Below are 26,796 nucleotides of genomic sequence, written 5' to 3' on the forward strand. Positions count from 1 at the left end.
ATATATATATATATATATATATATATATATATATATATATATATATATATATATATATATATATATATATATATATATATATGTGTGTGTGTGTGTGTGTGTGTGTGGACCACCATATGGATGGATCTATGTATTATGGGAAATAGGTTTTTGGGTTTTAAAACTAAAAAGACTTAAAACGTATTAAACAATGTTGTGTCTGGTCAGTTGCCATTTTTGTTGCATTTATTTGAGAAGTTATACACAATATACAGGTCCTTCTCAAAATATCAGCATATTATTATAAAGTTCATTATTTTCCATGATGTAAAGATAAAACTTGAAAATTCATATCTTTTAGATTCATTGGACACTAACTAAACGGTCGCAAGATGGCGCCAGTGTGTGTGGCAGGCCGTCTACCTCTGTCAGTCTGGTTGGTGTTATGTTTGCTTGTGTTGTCTCTTGTCTCTCAACAAATCGAGTCTCTACTGGTCTACGACCGCCAAACTCTTTTGGACTTACAATATAATCTTTCTCCGACAAATCCGGATGAACGAAGGGCGTTGTCCCGCTGCCCGTGGGAAATTCCAGCTCATCTGTGCAGATGTCCCTCTCCGACTCCTCGGCGAAAAAGTCGCCGCCGGTCTCGCCACCGCCGTGGCAGACGCAGCGGACAGCTGGTGAGGCTAAAGCTTTGTATGGCACGATCGGGGGAAATCACCAAACTCCAACAAACACGGGACAATCCCTGCGGATATTTGGTGTCCTGGCGTTCCCGGGATCCTGTTGCCCACAGCGCAACATCACTCATTGGCCTGGTCGAGGGCCGGGAATCAAAGCCAAACTCCTTTCCTCGGATTCTACGGCGCAGAGTGAACTTTCCGAACCTCAAGCTCCTCTGTAGGACTCTACAACCCGTTGGAATACAACCAGCTCTGGCTACGTCCTTCTCCCGTATCGGATTGGTCAATGCAAGATCGATGACAAACAAAACATTTATTCTACGGGAATTTTTCAACTCTCGCTGTCTGGACTTCCTGTGTATTACGGAAACATGGCTACGTGATGGTGAGTCAAGCGCTCTAACTGAACTCCTACCCGCGGGGTGCAATGTTTTTAATTGTCCTCGTACTAAAAGCCGAGGTGGGGGCATAGCGGTCATGTTTAAAGACAAATACAAATGTAGACGATTGACCTTCTCTTTTGCAAGCTTTGAGTCAGTCATATTCGAGGTGGGTCGCACTGACTCTGTTCTGATGGCCGTCATTTACCGGCCCCCAAAATACAACAAAGACTTTTTGGACGAATTTTCAGATTTTTTAGCAAGCGTGATGTCTTCATATGATCGTGTTCTTATCATCGGCGATTTTAATATTCACGTGTGCTGCCCCGATAAGCCCTTGGTGAAAGATTTTTTAAACATTGTTGACTCTTTTGACTTGCTACAATCAGTGTCTGCTCCCACACACGAACATGGACACATTCTTGACCTCGTTTTCTCCCATGGGTTAGCCGTATCAAACCTGGAGATCAGTGACATTGCACTTTCGGATCACATGACTGTGACTTGTGATATCAACATGCCAGGCCCAGAAGTCAAAGCCCCCACTCGCAGATGCTGTCGGAGTTTTAACCCTCTCACGGCTGGCAAGTTTTCGGCTGCGTTTCAGGATCTGACTGCTGACCAAGTGCCCTCTGACACTGAGGCGCTAAGCTCATGGTTTTACTTCTCCTGCGAAACCATATTGGACTCTGTAGCACCATATAAAACAAGGCAGCCCAGAACTAAAGCTGAGCCCTGGTTTAATGACACGACCAGAGCCGCCAAACAAGACTGCCGCAGGGCGGAGCGTAAGTGGAAGAAGGACAAATTGCAGGTGTCACATCAAATTTTAAAGGACTGCTGGCGCCAATACCAAAATACTGTAAAGGATGCAAAAAGACATTACCTCTCAAACATAATATCAGCAAATTGTCATAATCCACGCATGCTATTCAGAACCATTGACTCTGTTCTTAATGCTCCATCAACTGTCTGTCTAGAATCCTCTAAGGACATTTGCAATGACTTTCTTTTATTCTTTACTGATAAAATCACCTCCACTAGAGCCTTGATCACACACTCTTCTGCTTCTGACCCCTGTCCTTCCTTCAATCTTGGGCCAGACGCTTGGCCGCTACTGGAGTGCTCTGCTGTTTTCCATCAGTTTGATCCCGTGACTCTCCCTTTACTGGAGAAAGTAGCAAACAGTATTAAACCCTCTGGCTCACCTTGTGATCCACTTCCCCCCAAACTTTTTAAGGAAGTTCTCCCCTGCATAGGACCAACGGTCCTGGATATTATTAATTCTAGTCTCTCTACCGGTGTGGTCCCTATAGCATTTAAACATGCAATAGTGCAGCCCCTTGTCAAGAAGCCTGGACTTGACCAAAAGGTGTTGGCAAACTTCCGCCCTATATCCAAGTTACCATTTTTATCCAAAATCTTGGAGAAAATAGTGTTTAATCAATTAAAGGCCTTTTTAGATGAACATAATTCATGGGAGGTTTTTCAATCTGGTTTCAGAGTTCTTCATAGCACTGAGTCAGCTTTATTGAAAGTTTTTAATGACATTTTACTCGCATCTGACTGTGGTGACAATGTGGTTTTAGTCTTGCTTGATCTTTCCGCTGCTTTTGATACGGTGGACCATGACATTTTACTAGCTAGGCTTCAGCACCTTGTGAGCATCCGCGGCTCAGCGCTGGAATGGCTCCGGTCTTATTTAGCAGACAGAACATTCTGTGTTGACTTTGGCTGCTCTCAGTCCTCCTCTGCTTCTCTACAATATGGAGTCCCACAAGGGTCAATACTGGGGCCACTGCTCTTCTCCCTCTATCTACTCCCACTGGATTCCATCCTGAGGAAGTATGGCATTTCCTTTCATTGCTATGCTGATGACCTACAAGTATACATTCCGGTAAATCAGAATGGGGCCCTGTCTTTGTCTTCCCTTCACAACTGTCTTCATGAAATCAAAGCTTGGATGTCACATAATTTTTTGAAGTTAAATGATGACAAAACCGAGATTATTGTCTTTGGTCCAAGTGCCTCCCGTCAGCCAGTCTTCCCTCTCTCGCTTGCAGCGCGTACAGAACGCTGCAGCACGACTTTTAACTGGGACAAAGAAGAGGGAACACATAACACCAATCCTGGACTCACTTCATTGGCTCCCTGTCCATTTTAGAATTCATTTTAAAATTCTTTTATTTTCTTATAAGTCAATAAATGGCCTAGCTCCACCATACCTCTCTGAGCTACTACAGAATTACTGCCCCGCTAGGTCCCTTAGATCAGCTGATCAGCTCCTTCTAAAAGCACCTAGAGCAAAGCGGAAGCTCAGAGGGGACCGAGCATTCTCTGTGGCAGCTCCCAAACTGTGGAATGCCCTCCCCCTTTCTATCAGACAGGCCCCTACACTCAGCTCTTTTAAAACCCTTTTAAAGACCCACTTTTTCTCTCAGGCCTTTGAGTGAGACTTCGACTTTTTTTTGCTCTTACTGTTTTTTTTTTTTTTTTTTTAATCTTTGAGTTTGTCCTGTGTTATGGTGATAATTGTGTTTTATAATCTGCTCAAATGACCTGTACAGCGCTTTGATTTTAGCTTTGGCTGACTGAAAGCGCTTTATAAATAAAGTTGAGTTGAGTTGAGTTGAGTAAAATATTTCAGGTCCTTATACTGATGATTTTGGCATACAGCTCATGAAAACTCCTATCTCACAAAATTAGCATATTTCATCCCCACAATAAAAGAAAATAGTTCTTAATACAAAAAAAAAGTCAACCTTCAAATGATTATGTACAGTTATGCACTAAATACTTGGTCGGGAATCCTTTTGCAGAAATGACTGTTTCAATGCGACGTGGCATGGAGGCAATCAGCCTGTGGCACTGCTGAGGCGTTATGGAGGCCCAGGATGCTTAGATAGTGGCCTTTAGCTCATCCACAGTGTTGTCTTGCGTCTCTCAACTTTCTCTTCACAATATGCCACAGATCCTCTATAGGTTTCAGGTCAGGAGAGTTGGCAGGCCAATTGAGCACAGTGATACCATGGTCAGTAAACCATTTACCAGTGGTTTTGGCACTGTGAGCAGGTGCCAGGTCGTGCTGAAAAATGAAATGTTCATCTCCATAAAGCTTTTCAGCAGATGGAAGCATGAAGTGCTCCAAACTCTCCTGATAGCTGCATTGACCCTGTCCTTGATAAAACATAGTGGACCAACACACAGCACAGGTCAGGTGCCTCTGCTGCTGTTTCTGGTTCAAAAGTGGCTTGACCTGGGGAATGCTGCACCTGTAGCCCATTTCCTGCACATGCCTGTGGACGGTGGCTCTGGATGTTTCTACTGCAGACTCAGTCCACTGCTTCCGCAGGTCCCCCAAGGTCTGAATCGGCCCTTCTCCACAATCTTCCTCAGGGTCCGGTCACCTCTTCTCGTTGTCCAGTGTTTTCTGCCACACTTTTTCCTTCCCACAGACTTCCCACTGAGGTGCCTTGATACTGCACTCTGGGAACAGCCTCTTTGTTCAGAAATATCTTTCTGTGTCATACCCTCTTGCTTGAGGGTGTAAATGATGGCCTTCTGTACAGCAGTCAGGTCGGCAGTCTTACCCATGATTGGGGTTTTGAGAGATGAACAAGGCTGGGAGTTTTAAAGGCCTCATGAATCTTTCGCAGGTGTTTGGAGTTCATCTGTTGATTCAGATAGTTAGGTGCATAGCTCATTTACAGACCTTTTTCATGAAATGATAATTTTGTGAGATAGGAATATTGGGTTTTCATCAGCTGTATGTCAAAATCATCTGTATTAAGACAATAAAAGACCTGAAAGATTTCAGTTAGTGTGCAATTAATCTAAAATATATGAATGTTCAAGATTTATCATTACATTATGGAAAATAATGAACTTTATGACAACATGCTAATATTATGAGGACCTGTAAATGGCTCTCAGTTCTTGGTATTTCAAGAATAACAAAAGGAACACTTAAAGGGATAGTTCGGTATTTTTGACATGAATCTGTATGGCATCCCCATCACCAGTGGCATGCAATCACACTGACTTACCCCTGGCAGCGTCCTGTGAGCAGAGTTATCGCCCAGCTAGGCGGAGGGAGACATGGCTGTTGTTGGGCTCGCTGTCTGAATGACGGCGCGCACTGATACGAACAGAGAGAAAATAGGACCAATTGATAACGACGTGTGACTTTTTCCACTACAATGTTTTTGGGATGCAAAAATATCACTCTTTTGAACACATAATGTTTTGGGAAGAGAAAAGTTTTATTTCGCTGTTCCCAAAAACCTGCCGGACTACTTTCGGCTTGACCAAAACTGGACGATAACTCTGCTCACAGGACGCTGCCAGGGGTAAGTCAGTGTGATTGCATGCCACTGGTGATGGGGATGCCATACAGATTCATGTCAAAAATACCGAACTATCCCTTTAAGAAAAGTTTACATAAAGGAGGAATATGAAGCAAAGACAAAGAAAGTACTTGAATGCGTGCTGTGAGAGATCAAATCAGATTAAATATTTATATTGAGCAAATGCAGTTTGCCAAAGTGTTGCACACAATGATACACAAAAAAATAAAACATCAAAAAGCATCATGCTCACAATTTGAAAGTCCAAAAATAAGCAAAAAAATTAAGTAACAGTTTATAAAATGTAACAGTAACATAAAGACATAAAGATGCCATAGCCCGAGTTCAGCTAAAATCTTTCTGGGCTGTCTGTAGATTTCTCTCTGGGACGCTTTGAAAGGATCACAGGCCACTCCAAGCTTCCAGAAGCTCGTTTCCCTGGTCTCACTGATACAGATTCTACAAATCAAAAAGAAAATGTTGTTTGTGTTACACAGAACTTGAAATAAATCAAATCACTAAAGGGGAAACGCATACCAAGTTCTTTTTCAATCTCTTCTAGCTGCTTATCGATTTTCTCTCTCTCTGTGTCTTTTTGGAGCATTTCATCGAACGTTGTTAACTTGTGGTCATTAAGCTCCTTTTCTGCTTCTTTTTTTTTCTCCACTAGTGCTTGGTACTCACGAAGCGCATCTGAAATAAATTTATATTTTAAAACATGAATGTTTACAGACACATACAGACAGATTTATCATGGATATATAAATCTATTTCCTATTTAATCATCTTAGGACTGGATAGTAATTGGACAACTGAAACATTCTAAATCTTTGGTCTGTTATTTTATTCCTGATTAGCCACTATACTGTTCCTGATTATGAAATTATCAATCCTAATTGTTGAGAATGAGTTCACTTTTTTTTCACATTTGAACTTATCCTTAGGGCAAACCATATTTACCTAAGTTGAACAAATTACAATATTCCAGAAAGTTTTTAGTTCATTTTGATTTCTTGCTATGCTGTATTGTGTATTTTTCAGATAACAGCAAACCTTCAAATAATTAACACTTTCTAATGATCATGGATCAAATGCATTCTACCAGCAGTAGCTACTGCTCCTAAGAAATAAAGATCTGCAACCTTTTTCATCAACAGATTGTGTCATCAGCATGATTGAGTTTTCTAATTATACTGCCACTTGTGGCAGAAACACAGAACTGCAGCACTCTTTGGGTCATTCTTGCAGCTGGCTCTTCAGGTTGGTTTTTCCTTTCTACTTTTTCACCTTATGTTGAGTTGCTATTGGTATCTGAGTTTAGTCGGATGCCAGTCACTTCTGAATATCCACATAATCCATCTTGAATTTAACGCTTCAATTGGTTTGACCCGTTTCACAATGACGGGCTTGACATCACATCTGCTGAACATCCTCCTGAAGTACATCCAAGAAAAATAGGCTACAGGCTTAAAGATGTATCGGCGTGGAACAACTGAGGTGTCAGTCTGTTCAACAAATGATGTTTTAGTTGTAAAAGGTCAGATAAAAAAGAATTTTTTTTTTTTATAGATATTTTTACAAAATGTCTCTTTAATGGTGAAAGTAAAAAGGGCTGCAACTAGCAATTATTTTGCAAATGATTAATCTGTGAATAATTTTTCGATTAATAATCGGATAGCCAAAGGTTCCTTCAAGAAGAATTTTTATAAAATTAAACCAGGTGAAACCGAAACGTTTCCACTTGAGTTTTGGATGGAGCATATTGACAGACAAAAATGTTTTGTTTTCTTTTAAATGCAAAATGTTTAAATTTTTTTACAAGCTTTGTATAATTGCTGCTCAATCTGGACTGTTCTGTCAGCTAAAGGCACAATTAAGAGTCTCTACACACAGTTAACGATTAATGGATTACTAAATTAGTTGACAGTTATTTTTATAATCGATTAATTATGATTAAATCCAATTGTTTCAGCCCTTTCAGGATAATAGGCAAATAAAGAAAGTTTTAGCATGAGCTGTCACCTATTTGATCTTTCAGTGTGAAGTAGTGTGGTGGTAGAGGAGCTCCAAACACTTTTAACTGGTCAATTGATGGTGCTCTGTTGTTTTTCCCTCCGAATTTGCCCCTGGCACTGACCCTGTCTCCCTTTCGGGTCAGTATGGTAGGACAAAATATCCTCTTCTCCACAACCTGCGAACAGCAACACATTTAAGCCGAGGCCGAGGATGACACAACTTTGTAAGTAAAAATCTCTCACCTCTTTCCTGTAGTTAGTGGCTGAGTTCAAGTCATCCATCAGGATCGTGTCGCCGAGGAGGTTTTTAAACACTGGTAAGGCAACAACAGGGATGCATTCAGAGACTGGATAATACCTTATTAGAGTTTATCCTCCAAAGTAAAGTAAACATAAACCTAAATAAATCATATTCAACAACTTTTTACTAAAGTAAAAGATGCCTAATTTCTGTTTAAGATACAAGAACCCTTAATAAAGACTTCAAATTTGTCTGGAAATCAAAGTAATCTCTAGACTTAAATAATAAATCTAAAGTGGTGAACATGTAGCGGAGAAAAAACTCGTCACCTTTTGTCAGTTTATCTGGATCACAACTCTCTTTGTGGAGATAAATCAGCAGGTCCTTGGCAAAGACTGGGTTCCCAGTAGGTTTAAAAAGTTCTCTGCCATGTTTTATGTGTGGCAGGAGTCTGCAAGATATTCAAAACCTTTACTGAAAAGGGAATGTCAAATAAACATATTTCCATAATGGATTCTCACTCTCAGCTTTGCAGAAGAATGCACATGAACATATATATATTTTTTTAATTTCTGAAAAAAATGCAGATTTAATGTTTAGTGAGGTGATCAAAGCTTGTTGCCCATAAATAGTAGGCAAAAAACACAGCAACATTCCAACTATTCAAAAAAAAAACAGGAAAAAAAATATCACTTATCAATTATTTATTGGTAATTTACATGTGTTTAAAAATTATAAAATGACCAATGTTTTGTTTTATTGTTTCCAAAGTTTGTCACTAATAAGAAAATGCCATTTGTTCTCATTATATTAAGGTGATTATATCTTGTGATAGTATATTTTATTCCATTCATTTTCTGTCACGCTTTATGTCACGCCTTTGAATGGGTGAGAGGCGGGATACACCCTGGACAGGTCGTCAGTCCATCGCAGGGCAAAACAGAGTCACACAGGATAAACAACCATTCATGAACTCACTCACACCTATGGAGAATTTGGAGAAGCCAATTAAACTAACAGTCATGTTTTTGGACTGTTTGAGGAAGCCAGAGTACCCAGAGAGAACCCATGTATGTACAGGGAGAACATGCAAATTCCATGCAGAAAGACCCCGGACCGGGAATTGAACCCAGAACCTTCTTGCTCCAATGCAGCAATTCCACTGTGCAGCCCCTTGAAATAAAGTCATTCATTCATTTCTTTTTTCTCTAAGAAACCCTAGGAACGCAATTTACAGTAAACATGTGTGCTACCCACTGCTCCCCTGAGCAGCCCCTTAATGATGAGTTAAATTAAAATATTTGATTTTAACTCACTAAATCTGATGGTAAAGCACTTATGTTTTCCATCTTAATGATTCTAATCCAGATGTGTCTGTTCTTCAAAATGGTCAAAAATATTACTTTTGTCACGTTTTATACATATTGCTGTAAAGGTAAAATATTTTCAGAAAAACACAAAATTTATCCGAGTATTACATAAGAGAAAAAAAGAGTTGCTACTGTTTATTCTTTAAATATTTTTTCATGATTTGTCTCCCTCTTCTGGTAAAGAAGCTGTAATACAAGTTATTCTAACTTTTGATGCCTTGTCTCTAATTTTTGATAGCATAACAGTTTTAATAGCAACATTAATAACAGCAATAATTATAATAACAATAATGATAATAATGTGATCATAATTTTTATAAACCATTCAGTTTTATGCTCTTGCCATAGATTTCAAATTAGAGGTAGATTTCCACTCAGATCGCATTATTCTAAAAAAAAAATAAAAAATTTTGATCTACACTTTTGTAGCACAGCTCTAAATCTGTTATGCTCCTCTAGCTGTATTTCTGCTGGACAGTAAACTATCAAATCTGATAGGATTGTTTTCTAGAATTATCTTTTATTTAGATCCATCAATCTTTCCATAAACTCTGGCTAGCTGTCATGTGCTACCTGAAGAAAAATATGCACACAGCATGATACTGCCATGGTGTTTCAATGTAATCTTAACCACTGGTCAGAGCATAAACACAGACATCAATCAGAGCTTTTCCTATGGCAACCAGAAGCTGGAAAAAAGGCTTATTGCAGAAAAAATATAATACAAGGGCACTTAGCCAAAGGTCTGTTTTTATATCCACACTGACAGCTAGTCTACCTAGAAATATCCTATCCCTTCTCAGGGAGTTGGGTTTAAGAACCAAAGCTGTGTGCGGATGTGGGTCAAAGTACAACTAGAAACCAGTACATGACCACAAACACCAACTCTGGCTGCTTTCCTTACAGCGAGGTGAATTCTACAGCACATACATTAGTGTGATGCTTAAATTTTACTCCAACCCTAATGTAAATGTATATATGTACTAAACTAAAATAGTTTAAAACTGTACATGAACACCAAATTTGAGTCTAGAGCCATCAAAGTGGAAACATTTATTTAACAATGCATTCTAAGAAAGATTCAATCTAGGCATATTTTTACTAAATATTGTTTTACCGGCTTCCCTGGTGCACAAGAATGCTGTCGAGAGGCATGACCTGCTGGTTGCCCATTGGTTTTTGGTGGAGTTTCTGAGCTGCTTGTGTTGTGGTGGTGATGACGCAGTCCATGTCTCCCTGCAGGTGCCAGGAGATAACCCTTGCAGCATCATCATCAGCAACAAAAGCCAAGTGGCCAACCTGCAGCCAGCAAGACAACGCATATAGACACAGACCTCAAAAGGAATACTGCTTTTAAATCTCCCTAATCACCATTCCAAGAATATCTGGCCCGCTGAATTTGTTAGGAATGGAACAAACTCTGATACTTTTCTCTATGTTTTCAACCTCTACTTTCGTCTGTTTTAGATGTTCTGCAATTTCTTCAATCTGAAAAAAGATAACATACATGTCCTATTGAAAAAATACATGAGAATTCAATTAAACACAAAATTGAGAAAAAGACAAGGACTTACTGATAACTGGTGTTCTATTTTTAGGCCTTTGTGTTTCAGCTAATTTCTGAAAGAAATCTCTTTCTCTGTTGTGTCTTTGACCTCATCTAGAGTAAAAATAAAATTTTAAGCTACAGGAGGAACAGAAAAAGGGAGTAGAAATCATATAAAAAAAAACAGAAGAAATGCTGGTATCTTAAGAAGGGCCAGTCTATCTCAACTATGAATAAACATACCCATTCATAAAAGACATTTTAGTGAAACCTTGTGGAAAGCATACAGCCCTTAAGGGAAACAGTTACATATAGCGTTAATATAAAAAATATCTTACTTTCAAGGGAAGCCTTTTTTTCACGAATTAAATTTAATGATTTCTTGGTTTCTTTAATAGCTTCACTCATCCGATCCTTTCTCCTCATCAGTTCACATCTTTTTTGCTGGTTCTCAGCATCTTAAATGTCAAGAGAAAGACAAAAGTCGTGAATATCAGGAATTTATATCAAACATAATTTTTATTTTTACAGAATGATTGCTCATTCAGGTTTTACTAGACTTTTAGTTTCGCAAAATAGGTCTACATTTGAATACTGCTAATTATTTGCTTCAAATCTTTAAAAGGTAACGGCTTTGTGTGTAAAGCTGAAACCAAACCTACAACTCACAAATTCAAGTGGCAGCATTCTACATTAAACCAAAAGGTTTAGCTAAATAAGCGTAGTAATACTAAACAAGAATATTACTCTAGTAAACATAAAAAGTACAGCTACTCCTACAAGTAATTCGCCTAAATAATTACTTTTTTTTATTACTTTTTGGTAACTGCTTTTTTTAAATCAAGTTTTACCACAACTACATTAGTTGCACTAAACATAATGATTAAATAATTATAAGGTTCCTAATAGACTTAAAATTTTTACTCTTTTGTTGTATAAGATGCAAAGTAGCTGCTTATAATTTATTTCGTTATCTGACATATAGCATTCAGAACACTTGACCTTTCATTTACAGTACAAGAATGACTCGCATCCAGGGATCTTTAAAATACCCTTGTAGAACTTTTACATTTTAAATTGTTATATTTTGACAGTAAAAACCTCAAGCGATGAGATTGTATTTGTCTAAAATAATATTTGTTCATAATGCAATATCTGTTTGATGTTTAAATAACAAGATCCATTTATGTTATTCTCAAACTAATACTGCATGAGATATAAGTTTTTTATCTTTCAAATTTTTTTTTTCTACATCTGTAAAGAAGCTTTGTGCTTGTTATTAAATGTAGTTTGTAAAGTGTACCATTGTAAAAATAGAAGGGCAGCTCAAAAGGACTAAGAGATGTGGGCGGCATCGTCACCTCAGGCCTGAAGAGGAGAATATATCTTCTTCCGTTCTCACCAGGACTGTTCTCTGAAATTGCTAAACTCTAAAGATGAGGTGAAAGGAAGTTCTCTGTGATGACAAACATAAAAGTTGTTTATGCTGCAGAAAGAGTGCTACTCACATCAATATTGGCAGTTCCTTCTTTTAAGCTAATTTGGACGTGGCTGTTTTTGTCTTTAAACAAGGGGAGACTTCTGGGTATTTCTCCGTCAGGACACTTCATTGAGATGAACACCTTACCGTTCAAGTCCTGCCCAGCTGGATTACCATGCTGATCCTGCAAAGAATTCAACAAATCTAAAGCTGTCAATTACAACAACAAAAACAGATGTTTCCTATTGGGTGGGATATTCAGAGTTTTTTTGCTGACATGTGTTAAGAGTAAATCTGATGCCTTGAAAGGACTGGAGCTCACCATAATCTTTAGCGTCACATTTTCAACCAATATTCGATTGCTGATGTCTATACAGTGGAAAACAACTGGGGTTTCTAGCTGGCATTCGGGTTCCAGTTTGATTGGTTCATTAGCCACCACCTTTATATTGATCTATGAGAGGGAGAAAAATCAAAAGATCAGCAAAAGCTTTGAACCAAATTTCCACAATACCTAAAACAAAGTTTTAAAACATCTTACTGGAAACAATACACGAGAACTTAGCCTTTTAAGCCACTAAGACCTTGTGGAGTATTTAAGTGCACCATGGTTGATCAGCTCATTGTCAGAGGGCAATGACTATATCACCATGAGCAGTGCTTCAGTGCTGTGCTTTAGCCCTGCTCTCTCTGGCCATTGGAGGATTTGCCATATCTGCCACTTTAGCCATCCGTAAGTTGGTACATCCCATGCAGGGATTTTTTTCCTCCCTTGATAGTTCCTACAGTTCCTTCAATTCCAGCCCCACTGTCTGAGACATTTACTAATCGCCTCATCCGTTGGATTATCCCTGATGTATTCATGGAGCTTGGATGTTTCATCTTTATTGGCGTCCTGATGCTCACTGGGCCTCTACCTCCTTCTTTGTGCTTAGTGTATAATCTGTGCATGCTGGATTTGTGGTGGAATCCACCTTTGCATGGAGAATAGATTCTGTGTTTTAACATCAGTGGCTTGAATTTTCTCCTTGGGCCATCTGTTTATTCCAGAAGGGTATCTGATTACTGGCAAAGCATGTTGATTACCTGGACCTTGTTCTGACCATTGAACTGACTACTCAGAACTTGCATATAAAGAATAATTGTTTAAAGTGAAGTGTAAAGTTTTCTACCAAATTACTAACACATATGTAGATAGACAGAAGAACAGATGTATGTCAATCAATTATATAATCTGCTGGCTATCCTGAGGCCTGGAGGCAGAGACATTCAATTACCTTAAGCTACAATAGCTGCTTGCCGCTATGGGTATTATTATTTTACATTTTTAATGCATGCATACTCAACGCCGAACTGTGCTTTATTAATGTGTGCAAACTTACCTGAGTCCTAAGCTGATCCTCTGTTTTGTTGCTTTGTAGAGCAAACTCTACAGTATACTCCCCTGCATGTTTTGGGATTGCTTCTCCTCTGCAGTAAAGCACACACAAGTTTCACACATGTCCAAAAACTGTCTAGGAAAAGCCATTTGATGTCTGTTTTAGTTAAGTAAAAGTTAACATTCCTTTAGCTCACTATTTAGGTTGCTTGATTATGAATAAGTGCCTTTATTTAGTCCCTGCCCTTGCTTTATCTGTACTGTATAGAAATAGGAGCATCAGCTGTTAAATCGAGCAGATAAAAACGAAAGCCCTAAAATCTCAGCTATCCTAATTTTCTATTCCTCTAAACATTTAGCAAAAAGCCAATGTTGAAAAAAAAACTTAAAGTACAATATTTATAATGGTGACATTAATAAAATACTTTTTGAATAAAAATAACTGAATGCAAAATAGAGATTATTTAAAATTAAATCACCTAAATCGATAACAGTGATTCTCCTCATCTTTAATAGGTTTTCCGCATGTTGGCATAATGTCCTGAAAAATGAATGTTAAGTGTATTATTGAACATATCTTACTTACAATGAGTAGAGACTCATGATGATATTTGATCACTTACTGTTTCAGGTTGTGTTGCCGACCCTTTCTCCCACAGGGACATAGATAGATCTTCAGGTTTAAAAGTCTTCATCTGACTCCCCTCTTCAGAAAGCACAGTCACTGAAAAATCTGCAGATCACATACAGCTAAAATTAATTTACCAAACTGTTAAGAAAAGAGGCTACTAAGATTTTATCAAGAAATAAAAACCTGGAAATGTGCCTCCAGCAGGGAATCTGGCATGTGTATCGTATTTCACTGACAGGTTCACAGGTTTGTTGGGATCAGGGAGTAGAATGAGTTTCACTGATGGACCAGGGATGGATTTGCCATTTAAGGAACCCTTAAACTCCAGTATGTAGGACCCTCTAGAGAAGGAAAGGAGTAAAGAAAGAAGTCTTACCTGTAATGAATAGCAAATCTGTCTAAATTAAAATCTCTGGGCGAGCTGACATTTGTGGTAGTCTCTGGAAAATGTTGAAATGGAAAAACTTAGTTGTTCCGTCAGTCAGAATATCAATAAAACAGATCAAGAACAGAGGATGTGAAAGCCGGGCATTAAAATTAGGTGGTATGGAGGAGGGGGTTATCTATGCTACAATAACACAGCATATTATATACATGCCCTGAGCCCCAGAGCACAACAGAGCCTCCTCCGTGTTTCACAGTAGGGACAGTGTCCTTTTATTGATAGGTTTCCTTTTTTTAGCCTGTGAGAAATAAGCTGATGAGTCTTAGCAAAAAGTTATTTTTTTTATATATCTCATCTCTCTATGGGACATCCTCTAAGATGCTTTGTGGCTTGTCCCCATGTAGTCTGGCAAATTCCAGTCTGTCTTATTATGATTTGGTTTCAACAAGAGTGTCCTCCTTGATCGTCTCCTATTAAGCCACTTTGACCTAAACAACAATGGATGGCTCAATCTGACACTGAGTCTCCTTGAGCTTCAAGTTCACCTTTAACCTTTTTAGAAGGTTTTCTGGGCTCTGGGCTTTAAGCCAACCCTTAAAAGTAGAAAGGGTGTTTGCCTCCCAGACTAAAACTGGTACTGTAGTTGGTTCCATAAGAGAGGGGCCTGATAACTAAAAGATCTGCTTCCATTTCTACTTATAGAAATTCTAGGAACCACTAGTAAACCTGCAGATTGAGAGCAAAGTGCTCTTTTAGGAGCATAAGGAACAATCAGATCTCTGATATAAGATGGGGCTTTGCCATTTAAGGCTTTATATGAGAGGAGGGGGATTTTAAATTCTATTCTGGATTTAACAGGAATCCAATGAAGAGAAGCTATGATAGGAGAGATATGATCTCTATTTTTAATTTTCATCAAAACTCTGGCTGCAGCATTTTGGATCAGCTGAAGGCTTTTAACTACAGTTTGTGGACTTCCTGATAGTAAAGAATTATAATAGTGCAGTAACAAATGCATTAACTAGTTTCTCAGCATCACACCTGGACAGGACATTTCTAATTTTTTGCAATATTCTGCAGATGAAAGAAGGAAATTCTAGAAACCTCTTTGATATGGGGTTTAAATAACAGGTCAATTCAATCCAATCCAAAGACTATAACTTCTGTTTCAAGACATACCTGTAGTCTATGTAATGGGTTAGTTTCATCTGAATTTATAGACAGATATTGTTGTGGCCCAGCTTTGACGACACAAAAAGATTCCCAAAGGCCTCAGATGCACCATGGACAAGTAATTTATGCAAGCAAAAGAAAAAAAATTCCAGGTTTTCTTGGTTTAATTCTCCTTAGGCAAGCAAACAGAAAAACAGAAACATTTCCTCCATGCTTCTCTTGTGCTGGTAAAAAAAAAAACATATGCCGACCCAGATGCATGCTGGTCCTACCATTGACAGCCTTTTCGCTTTCTGATCTGCATATTAGTGTTTGAATATGAGAGCATTAGTGAGTGATGTTGGATGAATGTGTTAATAGTCTGAAGTCCTTTGAATGGTCAGTGTGACTAATTAGTTATATAAATTTGGTGCCTTTAACAACTTCCCTGTCCCTGTTAAAGAAATCCCTACAGCATCAGGCTGCCAACACGGTTAATAGTGTTTGTGTTTGGCATCATAGGCAGCGTTACTTTTCCTTCACACATAACAAAGTGATAGGACATCTAATGAGTGATATGAAGCTTATTGTATGAGTTTATCATTACATATGTTACAATAAAAAAAGAACTTATGACTTCTCATGTTTTGTCTTCTCGACTTTCTAAGGTCCCAATACTGCATCATTTAGAGAGCCATTAATCTTAAAAATCCAAAGAATATGATAGATTGATGGAGAAAAAATGAATTGCAAAATGACAATAAAAGTAAATATAAAAAACATAACCATGGCATGTAGTAGTAAAGAATTCAAATAGGATGCCCAGTTTCTGTAAAACTGCACCAAACTTGGGACATGGTGCGTTTTTGAGACTTACTTTGAACCTTTCAGATTATTAATAGTGAAGCAGACTTTCCCTTCTGAGTCCATGGGTTGTGACTTAACATGTGTCAGCTGAAACAATAACAATAATCCATAATATTGTTAAAACAGAATTATTCTCTTTTTCTAAATTTTAAAATTTAAAATTGCAGACAGCTAGGCATGTTTACTTTTCTAAAACCAACCTTTAGTGTCTCAGGTGAAGGTTTCATCTCAACAGTTAAGTTTTTGTCCGGAGAAGGATTTCCCCACTTATCACATAGCTGGACAGTAAATGGTGTTGGAATACCTTGACAATTCAATACCTGCAATGGCTAAATAAGACCAAAAAAAGTTGTTAATGTTCCATCGAAAATCAGGAGGTTACACAGAAATTAAGTGAAGATCTTTGTATATCCTAGAAAGACACCAGCTTATTGGTGTCATGGTTTTGGTTATGTTGTGCTTTACTTTGCTCCTTGTTTTCTAGTTTTATTGGTTTAATTCCTTTTTTGTTGTAATTTCTAGATTTATGTTAGTTCTCATTTTTTCTGTTGTCCTCTGTTGCCCTCTTGTGTGTGTGTGTGCTCCTTTCCCCTTGGCTCCCTCATTGTCTCCTCTCACACCTGCTCCTTGTCAGCTCGTTAGCATTCCCTTTGTGTCTGTCACCTATTTATGTTCTCCCTCTGCTCTCACTCTTTGTTGGTTCCTTGTTGATGCTAGTCCTGTCTTCGCTGTTGTCGTCTCACCTCGTCTCTCCCTGGCTCCTTGTACATGTTTTCCCTTGACGTCTCCATGGTTCTGGTCTGTTACATTTTTAGTTCAATTTTTGGATTCCTACCTTTGTTAACCATTTTCATCATTAAATCTACAAGTATTCACCTCAGCCTCTCTGCCTCTGCATTTGGGTCCTCCAAACCACTACCAAACCCTGACAAATGGAGGACCAACACAAAAAGATGTAGTGATATCAGATGTTAGCATACATAGCTCAACAAGCATGTAAAAAAAGAAGAAAGCTTATTGTTTCAAAATATCTACACCATTACCTCAATCTTTTTTTAAGGAAGGAGGTCATTTAATATATTTTTATAACATAACATATAGGAACTACTTATTTACATCAATCTGTATAGGGCCTGATCGTATTCCAAATAAGGAGTCTAAATTGTGTGGTGAGAATTTTTTTTTTGCAGTGAATGACGGGGGGTTGAGAGGGATTTACAAAGACTGCACGTACAATGAATAAAGCATGTAAACAGAATCGGTCTGTGCTACGCATATGAGTAAACTGCATATGCTACTTATGGTTGAGAGTGGCAGTAAAATAACTACTAAATTCTGAACAATTAAGTTAAAGGTATTAAGGATGTAATTAATTGGAACATAAGTAATAATTCATTAAATGGTATAGTGCACCCACCCCATATATATATATATATATATACCGTAAATTCTCTAATATTGGCCTGTATTCCAATAGCGGCCGGGTCTCTAATAATGGCCGGTCTCGCTGTCAGAGGAGGTAAATAATGGCCGGTCTCTAATACAGGCCGGGGCTATAAACGTTTTTTCTGGGCATACCTTAACATTATACTTGTGGTAGTAACATACAAGTACCACAGCCCTGCGCAGCTGGACGACAGGCCCTGACTGCTGCCCGTCTGCGCGAGGAAGAGAACAGACATGCAGCAGAACAGGAGGAGCGCGAGTGATGAGGAGATTAAAGGGAGAGATGAAGAGGAGGAGAAAAACTGAGGAGGAGAATTAAACAGAATTGGAGGATTTTTTTTTTTTTTTTTTTACTTCAAACCAAGCGAGACATGGTAACTGTACTTTTTCAATAAATGAACCTAGTGTTTTATAGGTTCAAATAGACACAAAATCTCATTTTTATTCATTCCACTGGTAGTCTGTTTTGCTCAAATAGCAATAGAGGCCTGTCTCTAATTCTGGCCTCTATCCAATAAAGGCCTGGACCGCGATGCACTTGAGTGAAATAAAGGCCCGGGCCTATATTAGAGAATTTACGGTATATATATATATATATATATATATATATATATATATATATATATATATATATATATATATATATTATTAATAGTCATGTTATTGGACTGTGAGAGGAAGCCGGAGTACCCAGAGAAAACCTCAGGGAGAACATGCAGACTCCATGCAGAAAGACTCTGGGAATCGAACTCTGAACCTTCTTAGGTTAATACACTAAAGACTAAACCAGCATTGCGTTGGTACCACATGAGGTTTATTCAAAATGAACAAGAATAAATTATAAACATTTCCCACTATTGCTCTTTTTTGTTTGTTTTCTACCTGTTCCGGACCGCTGACCAGTTTAAGTTGGAAAGGCATTCCTGGTGTTACTTGGAGGATGACCTGTTTAGTGAAGTGTTTGTAACTGAAGCAAATGACTCTGGGACCAGGAGACACTGACAGGAAACGAATTCCCATCACCCCAATTGAGCTGCCGCGCTCCTAAAAATACAACGAGGAGTTTAATAGGCTTGACATTCCCTGGAAATAAATTTTACATTTTAACAGAATAAATAAATTCCTATTGATTTTCAGTTAAAACATCTGTGTTCTTACGTTCCATTTGAATTTGATTTCTGATTTGTCCAGACCCTCAGCTTCCACAGAAAACAACTGAGCACACATGGGGGTGAGCTTCTTGCATACATTATCATACTTGTCCACAAGCTGCAACTCTGTGTAAAAGGATTAAGATAAATCACAATATGATGTAAATCTAAAGCTCTATATTTTAACTGGCCAGGTGCACTGAAAAAATAATGCATCCGCTTTTGGCATTTACTTAATCATATTTAGTCATTTTAACACATTTTTTTTTTATGTCCTACCCTGCTAACATAAAACAAGCTAACATTTTTGCATTATTTTTTTAGTAATAAGCTCACTGATGTGTCCAGATAAGGTTTCTCCAAGCTTTAATGTGCTTTGAGTCAGAGTGGATTTTAGTTGTGCTGGTTCATCTGGGCAAGGTCTGTAAAAGAACAACAAGGATGTAAATTTTTAGAAGGAAGTTGGTTTTCAAGTGGAAAAGGTGGATTTTAACATTACAATTTCAAGAGTCAAAAATAGACATTTAAAAAGTACACAGTATTCACGTACGTTTTTAGAGCAACTAATAAAAATAACAGCTATATAATAAAAGTAATTATACCCCCCCTATTACTCAGTATTTGTTTTACACCAAATCATTCATGAACTACAGCAGCTGGCTATGACTATGTGATTTAACAGAAATGCAGCAGTTGCTCAGTCGCATTTATTGGAATTGCAACTTATACTCACCAACTTGGTTCTTACTTGGGTACTTACGGTAAATGCAACAAAGCTGAATAATGAATCTATACCTCCTGATATTTGCAGTATGAGCTGCTTTGTTTCTTACTGCTGCTTTAAATAAGTTTAAAAGCTAATCTGACTGCTTTCCAAAATTTTCTAAATACACTTTAACTCTCAAACATAAAATTGCTACAGAACTGTGATATCATTAAATAATTTTGTTGTTTATAGTTATTGATTTAAATGAGTTTCAGTAGCTTAGAAAATATATTTATTTTTACAGAAACATGTTTAACTTAGAGTTAAAATATTAGTATTAAAAAATTTGAGATTGAGCCACACATCTATTATCCTAATACACACATGCTTGGGCATATGGTTACAGAGCTCCTTATTTAGAAGATAATAGTTGGCCATTTGAAATGTTTCCACCTTTTCATATAGATTATTTGTATTATTTGTATTGTTTGTGTCATTTATCACCATTTCTTTAGAGGTCTAGAAATGATGCTGCATTAACAAGTCAACAATAGTGCAGACTGATGATAATACCTGGATAGTGCCTTTTTTCACTTATATGTAACTTCTTGTCTTTAGGGCTTATTTCAGTCATAAATTATACTTGGTACAAACAAAAACTGACGTTTCCCTCAATATGCTAATTTGCGGTACAGTCAAGAACACACACACAAAAAAAAACTAAGTCACCGTCATTAAGTTGTGCTTACACAATTTTAAAGCAGGAGGATACGTTCTTGTCCCGGTAGGAGACCTCGTAGTAGTGCTTTTCCTGCACATGAGTGCTAACATGTAGATCTGGTAGCTTTCCCATTAGCAAATCTCTCTGATCAATATCTCTTTTCCATGTAACCTTAAATACAGACAACAAAGTCACATTGACATTTATAGAATAAGAAACACACAGTGAGATAAAAATCCAATAAATTCAACCTTAAAAAAGCCAGAAGTCCTTCATATCAAACACACCTTAATATTGGAGGCAATTTCAGCCGTGATTGGGACCTCTCTTGCAGCCTCATCATACAGCTTATAAAACAGGTTCTCCAGTACTCCTCCAGCTTGCCAATCAATATTTTCATTGTTCCTTAAGACCAGCATTTCCTCACCCTTACAGAAAAGCACCATGCGACAGATACGATTGCTGGGCATGACCACCATCTCCTTAGTGATTGCTTTAACCTGCTTCTGGCCCTAATTGCACGAACAGAGAGAGGAGGGGAACATTTTAAACCTTGAAGTATACAGCTAGGACAGTGTTTCTTAACTTACAGGCATGTCAAATTTAGCTTGGAGTATTTGTTGCTCTCCATTGAGTATTTCTCGGTTAATGGGAACTGAGACAAGTTCAGCTTTTCCTGTGCTGCAGTCTTTTATCACAGATGGCAACCCCCGAATCTGAAAGCCGAGAAAAAAAAATCTAAATAATAACAATTTAAGAATATATTTATTATTGTCAGATCAGGGTCAGGATAACGGTTTAGGCTATATAAATATACTGGTATAAAAAAATAAACTTCTTAGAAATTTGCCAATTATTTATATCCTTAACATATTCAGACCTTTCCATACATATATTGCATGGCAAATAGAACAAGTGTTTTCATATCTAACAACTTTTAACGTAATTTTTGTGTTATAAGATAGAAAAATAATAACTGTAATGTGATTTTTTTAAGTGATATAAATTGCTTTGTGGAAAGCTTAGAAATTGTTCCAGTTTCCCTTTTAAAAATTTCAGAGTGGTGTATTTTTGAAAGCTTATTAATAATTTGCTTATGGACTACAATATATTTTCACGTATACCACGTCAGTTTAGCATGATTTACCTTCCAGACACTTCTATAGGAGATAGGAAATACAATTTCTTAGCATGCTATTGAAGATTTGAGCAAGTTTTAGGGGCTGCTCCATTTTTAGATGTTTGGCTTTTAGTTATTAGAATGATGTAGCCTATAAGGTAAAAAAAAGAAAAAAATATGATTACGCTAGCCTTAAAGGTAAACAACAGTCTATGTCCAAACCTGGAAGCGAACTTCTTGCTTAGATTTAGCTGTGATGTTTCCAGCTTCATCATGGACTTCAATCATAAAGCAGACTGGGTTTCCATTCTCCACTGAGTCGGTGTTTGATTCAATATGAAGTGAATGAGGATTTCCTGAAAAGGTAAATATTTATAAGAAGAATGTGTTCCCTCTTTGACAGATTAGAGGCCCAGTGTCACTTTGTCAATTTTAAAAAATGTGTCTTGCTTCTTGGACCTTTTGCCAACTGGATATATTCCATTTAAAGACACTGGAAAATAATCCAGGATCATTAGAATAAAAAAAAAACATTAAGTATTTCCAAAGCCATTAGGAGACCATAAACTCAAATTCTTGAGAACTTGTATCTTCACAAATAAAATCAGTCTTACCAGGGGAAAGGGTAAGCTTGACAGTCTTTGTATCATCCTTAAGCCCAGGCAGTATCACTTTAAGGTCAAAATTCTATATATAAAAAAAATAAAAAAAAATAAATAAAAATGATGGTAAACACCTTCATCCATCAGATGTTATTGTCTTGGTAGAGCCACACAATATTACAAAAACAAGCAATGGGAAAAATCATGTTTATGACAGTTGCAATTCAGCCACATCCCTAAGTTTTTGATCAGTCCTTACATTAGACCCAACTTTCTCTGTTGCCCTTATCATTTCATTGATTCCAACTGTGTTGGGTGTGAATTCATTATAGCAAGTTTAATAAGAAACTTTTTCACTTCAGTTTGACTATCACAATTCTGATCTTTTCGTCTTAAAACATCAGATTTTAACCACTTCTATATTGGAAAGATTGTCAATAAATTAGATAATTTTCTTCCAGTTTTGTGTCACTCAGTCACATGACCAACAAAACTACTGTAAGAATAAGTAATTTTGACCCTGCTTGCCATTTTTGTGCTGCTGTGTGCGACTGTCAAATGAGAGCAGAGACTGCACCTAACTTTCAGCCTTCGAAAACACTCCACAGTCCACCAGGGTACGCCTTCCTTGCAGTATTATTCAAATGTTATATGTGTCCCAAAGTAAGGTAGGGGGGGGGGAGTAAGCTCTAGAGCATTGGGAGTTGTATTTTAATAATAGCAGTAATGACAGTTACATCATTACTACTTTCATAAACAGTGTGAAGCCTACATTTTCCTCTGTATGTGCTGGCTGCGTTGGTATCCTCAACCATGCAGACAGAAGTCTGATAGTCAAGGTTAGTAGTATGAACCCCCACATGAAAAATGCCGGTATTTAAATTCAGAAAAATGTTATTGAGCATAAAGCCCTCCTGTGTGAATGTAGCCAAAGCAATTACCTTGGTTTGTAGATAATGAGGCAGTTTTCCTGTGACTTTCACACCTTTGATAGTTATCATGTTCTCACTACGAGCTGTTGTCTCAAACCTTGGATTCAGATCACTTAAGGATTAAGTGAAAAGCAAAGTAAAAGAGAAAAAAATTCAATATAGCATGTTTAAAAAAAAAAAAAATTATTGAAAAGTTTGATTGTAAAAAAAGACTAAGTACTGATTAATGTCCCACCTGCACTGAAGTTCAGGTTGGAGTTGAGGAGGAGGTTTTGTGGGGTGGCCATAACAATCCTCCATCTTTAGATTAATGCAGTGGTTCTCAAACTTTTTCTGTCATTCCCCACTTTGGACAAGGGGGAATTTTCAAGCCCCGCCTGTCCCCATCGCCCCAACACAATGCTAATGAAATATTCAACAATCTTAAAATGTTCCAATTTTATTGAAGTAACAAGTAGTATCTAAATACAAATCTACATCAAATAACAGCAAGCTCAAAAATAAAGAAAATAAAAATGCAGCTGTGTCAAAATTTGTATCAAGCTCAAAGATAGAAAAAATTAAAGTGCCACTCTGCAATCTGTTAATAAAAGAAAAGAAGTGAAATCCATCTGGCAAGACAGGTCTATTTATCCCTGCATTAGTGGCTGCAATGAGCCTGTTTTGCATTGCAGTTTCTCAAAACGGGGTTGCAGGCTTGATACTGCCACTCTCAAGTCATGCTCAATGTTCTGCTGAGATCTGTATTTTGTTTTCATTGAAGCAGCAGCTGAAAAGCCCATCTCACAGAGATATGATGTGGCAAAGGGAAGAAGAATGCACACAGCTCTCTGCCCGATGAGTGGATACTCGCTCTCCACTCCTAACCAGAAACATGAACATGTGGCTGTGTGAATCAAACGCCGTTATTTATTTAAGATAAAATATTTCAAATTCAGTTATTTATGATCAACCTGCGCCGTCAATCCCGGCGCATGTGCGCTTTATTTGCAGTCTGGACGCAAAAGTTAAACATGCTGTGTCTCTGCTCTGACTGCAGCGCTGATAGGGACTCCTGCAATAGCGGGGGAGAACGGGGTTGGGACGGGGGAGGCGCCCCATGGCAGCACCTGCCGCTGGAGGACAAGAAAAGGAACGATACGTGCTTTCACGTAAGAGTCTCCAAAAGGCGCTAGATTTGTTTTTTTGAAAAAGAGTCGCTGGAGGGGTCTGAAATATAGCGACAAAGTCGCTGAGTTGGCAACACTGGGGCGCGAAAGTTTATTCTGTTACAAATAATATGCCGACGTCACGTCAATCATTATTTTGGCACTTCAGTTCCAGGTGAAATTTTTCTCATATCTAATGTTCTTTTAATTAGACTGCATGTAGGCTAGTAATGATTACTTTGTGGGTTTGATTGGTCTAAAAAGCGGCAACATACAGCTATAAGGACAGTTTGCTCTCACACATTCTACATTTATAGTCACACACACACACACACACACACACACACACCGGAACTTGGCGCGCCCCACCTGTCAAGTCTCAATTCCCCACCAGTGGGTCGCGCCACACACTTTGAGAACCGCGGGATTAATGTCAAAAGGCACCCCTACACGCTGAGAGGAACTTAACTGCACAGTAAATCTCTCAGCATTTCCTTCTAAACTGCCAAACAAAAAACAAACAAAAAAACACACACACACACATGTCTCTCTGAAGAATAAAGAAAAAAAACATTATTCAGACCACTTCACAACTGGCAGCAAAAAAATTACTTTACCCTTGATTGTAAAATCATGTACATAGCTTGGCAGCTCTCTGCCACCATAGACCGTGGCACCATTTTCATTCAACACAGCATTTAGAGTCAGTGTGTACTTCCCCAAGCTCCTCAAGTTTTCTGCACAGAAAACCACTTATTCTTATTAGCAATATAGGAGAACAAAATTTATAAATAAATAAACAAATTACTGTTTTGAGTACTCATAAAAAAAAAAAATAATAAAAAAAAACTTACCAATTTTTGTGAACCAGTATCCATTTTTTGAATAAGGGGCGGTGATACTAAAAACCTTGATGTTTTCTGATATACCTGTGTAAAAGCACAAACAAGCAAGCACATCTATTAACTAGGGTGACCATATTTTCATTTGGGAAAACCATGACACCTTGAAGTGGGGGGGTGGGGGGGCTGCAGGGGGGATCTCTGTTCCCATGCATAGAGATGTCTGTGGCATGCACTCACTTAACATAGGCCTACGTAATCCTACAATAACATGATATTTACAGTTGATTTATTAAAAATGCATGTTGTTGGCTTACTGACAGCCATGCAATCTATATTGTGATTAAGAACAGGGCTGCCCGCACTGACGCGGCTCAGGGATTACGTCACACGCAGCACCGTGCGCAGTGCCCTAGTGCTTGTAAATGTAAAAGTCCAATGAAGGTAACTTAAAAAACAGGACATTTCCTTACTTTCAAAAAAAAATCCGGGATGCCCGGGACAGGACTAGAAATACGGACATGTCCTGGGAAATACAGACGTTCGGTCACCCTATATTAACCATTCAGATAAAAATAAAGAACCTGTATTACTACTAATAATGTAAAATCTCCATCCACCCAGCCTTTAATGCCGAGTCTTCAAGTCAGAAAACATACAGTGAATGTGGTAAGGTGTTCATGTCACTCTTTGGTTTGCTTATTTTTTCCTGAGAGAGTGTGTAGCTTTATGATAAGTAGATGAGAAACCCTGAGTTCAAATCCATTATGCTGTTTCCACAGCTATGGCTAAGAAGGCTGACCTAAGACAAAGAAATAAAGGTCCCAAAGTCCCAGAAAATGTGCAGTTCGTCCAACAATTGGGGTATCAGTGGTTTAAATGATTCAACAGGAGGGTTATACAAGGTTTAAACCCATAAACTCATAACTAGTTCATCACAGTGGATATACATAATAGCAGTGTTGTTTACTTGTCTGCTAATTTGAGAGGAATTTCCCTGCACAAACAGAAATAAAATGCTCTGGGGGTCTCATTGTTTTCAATGTAGCATAATAAGGGCCCATCAACAAATAAATTACTTGAGTTAATTCAATGTTGAAAGGTTAAATCTTTTTGGAAAAGTCAGAAAAATAAAATACTTTCAGTGAATTATAGGCAAACAAGCACAAATAATTGCCGAACCAAGTGCCTTTCTGGGAAATTTAAAGGCTTAATATTGTCAATGGTTTTTAACTTCAAATTAATCCACAGAAAAAAACTCCAGACAGTGCATGCAGTATTTTTTCTATTATAAACAAAGATCATTTTACCATTGAGCTCCACCTGAAGCAAAACTCCCAGCTTTATCCCTGGCCCCTTGCCCCCTGTATGTATTCTTGATGAGATTGGGGCTTTGTCTCCATTTAGAATTTCAACTTTGAGAGGTCCTAAAACAAAGGTATGGTTAATGAGGAAAAGAATCAAAAATAGATTTTGTGTTCAATATTTTTAATAAGCGGCATGCAGACACTGCAAATATATACCTAAAGGAGTCCCAGCAAGCAAAACAGCATTTTTAGGCAAAGGATTACCCTCTGGCCAGTCCACTTTTAGGTGTTCTGGTAGCCTGAAACAAACGATTTATATAAAAATGAGTACCCTTTCAGCAAAAGAATTCTACATAGGTGCAAAA

General features: G+C 37.9%; 2 protein-coding genes across 2 annotated transcripts in view; one reads left to right on the forward strand and one right to left on the reverse strand.

Annotated features, from left to right (window-relative positions):
• Nucleotides 1-531: 531 nt before the first annotated feature.
• Nucleotides 532-3,498, forward strand: LOC119791657. The gene is made up of 5 exons (XM_038297876.1): nt 532-662; nt 779-882; nt 1,495-2,249; nt 2,310-2,705; nt 3,487-3,498. The coding sequence occupies exons 1-5, from the start codon at nt 532-534 to the stop codon at nt 3,496-3,498; spliced, it is 1,398 nt and encodes a 465-aa protein (XP_038153804.1).
• A 2,045-nt stretch (nt 3,499-5,543) lies between these two features.
• LOC119791644 (structural maintenance of chromosomes flexible hinge domain-containing protein 1-like) overlaps nt 5,544-26,796 on the reverse strand; it is a 56,143-nt gene continuing 34,890 nt past the window's right edge. The window contains 33 exon segments of the mRNA XM_038297862.1: nt 5,544-5,850; nt 5,929-6,084; nt 7,414-7,582; nt 7,650-7,720; nt 7,977-8,098; nt 10,135-10,316; nt 10,389-10,505; nt 10,592-10,677; nt 10,902-11,021; nt 11,867-11,993; nt 12,072-12,227; nt 12,366-12,497; nt 13,426-13,513; nt 13,901-13,962; nt 14,045-14,154; nt 14,236-14,393; nt 16,467-16,543; nt 16,657-16,785; nt 18,785-18,946; nt 19,061-19,179; nt 19,390-19,475; nt 20,509-20,651; nt 20,768-20,992; nt 21,071-21,196; nt 21,823-21,956; nt 22,215-22,287; nt 23,144-23,246; nt 23,370-23,447; nt 24,716-24,779; nt 24,900-25,019; nt 25,137-25,211; nt 26,435-26,551; nt 26,648-26,730. Coding sequence (XP_038153790.1) covers nt 5,741-5,850; nt 5,929-6,084; nt 7,414-7,582; nt 7,650-7,720; nt 7,977-8,098; nt 10,135-10,316; nt 10,389-10,505; nt 10,592-10,677; nt 10,902-11,021; nt 11,867-11,993; nt 12,072-12,227; nt 12,366-12,497; nt 13,426-13,513; nt 13,901-13,962; nt 14,045-14,154; nt 14,236-14,393; nt 16,467-16,543; nt 16,657-16,785; nt 18,785-18,946; nt 19,061-19,179; nt 19,390-19,475; nt 20,509-20,651; nt 20,768-20,992; nt 21,071-21,196; nt 21,823-21,956; nt 22,215-22,287; nt 23,144-23,246; nt 23,370-23,447; nt 24,716-24,779; nt 24,900-25,019; nt 25,137-25,211; nt 26,435-26,551; nt 26,648-26,730 — 3,880 coding nt within the window. The 3' untranslated portion in view covers nt 5,544-5,740.

Source organism: Cyprinodon tularosa, unplaced genomic scaffold, assembly GCF_016077235.1.
Source record: "Cyprinodon tularosa strain WSP-4 unplaced genomic scaffold, ASM1607723v1 ctg4, whole genome shotgun sequence".
In the NCBI taxonomy this organism is placed as follows: domain Eukaryota; kingdom Metazoa; phylum Chordata; class Actinopteri; order Cyprinodontiformes; family Cyprinodontidae; genus Cyprinodon; species Cyprinodon tularosa.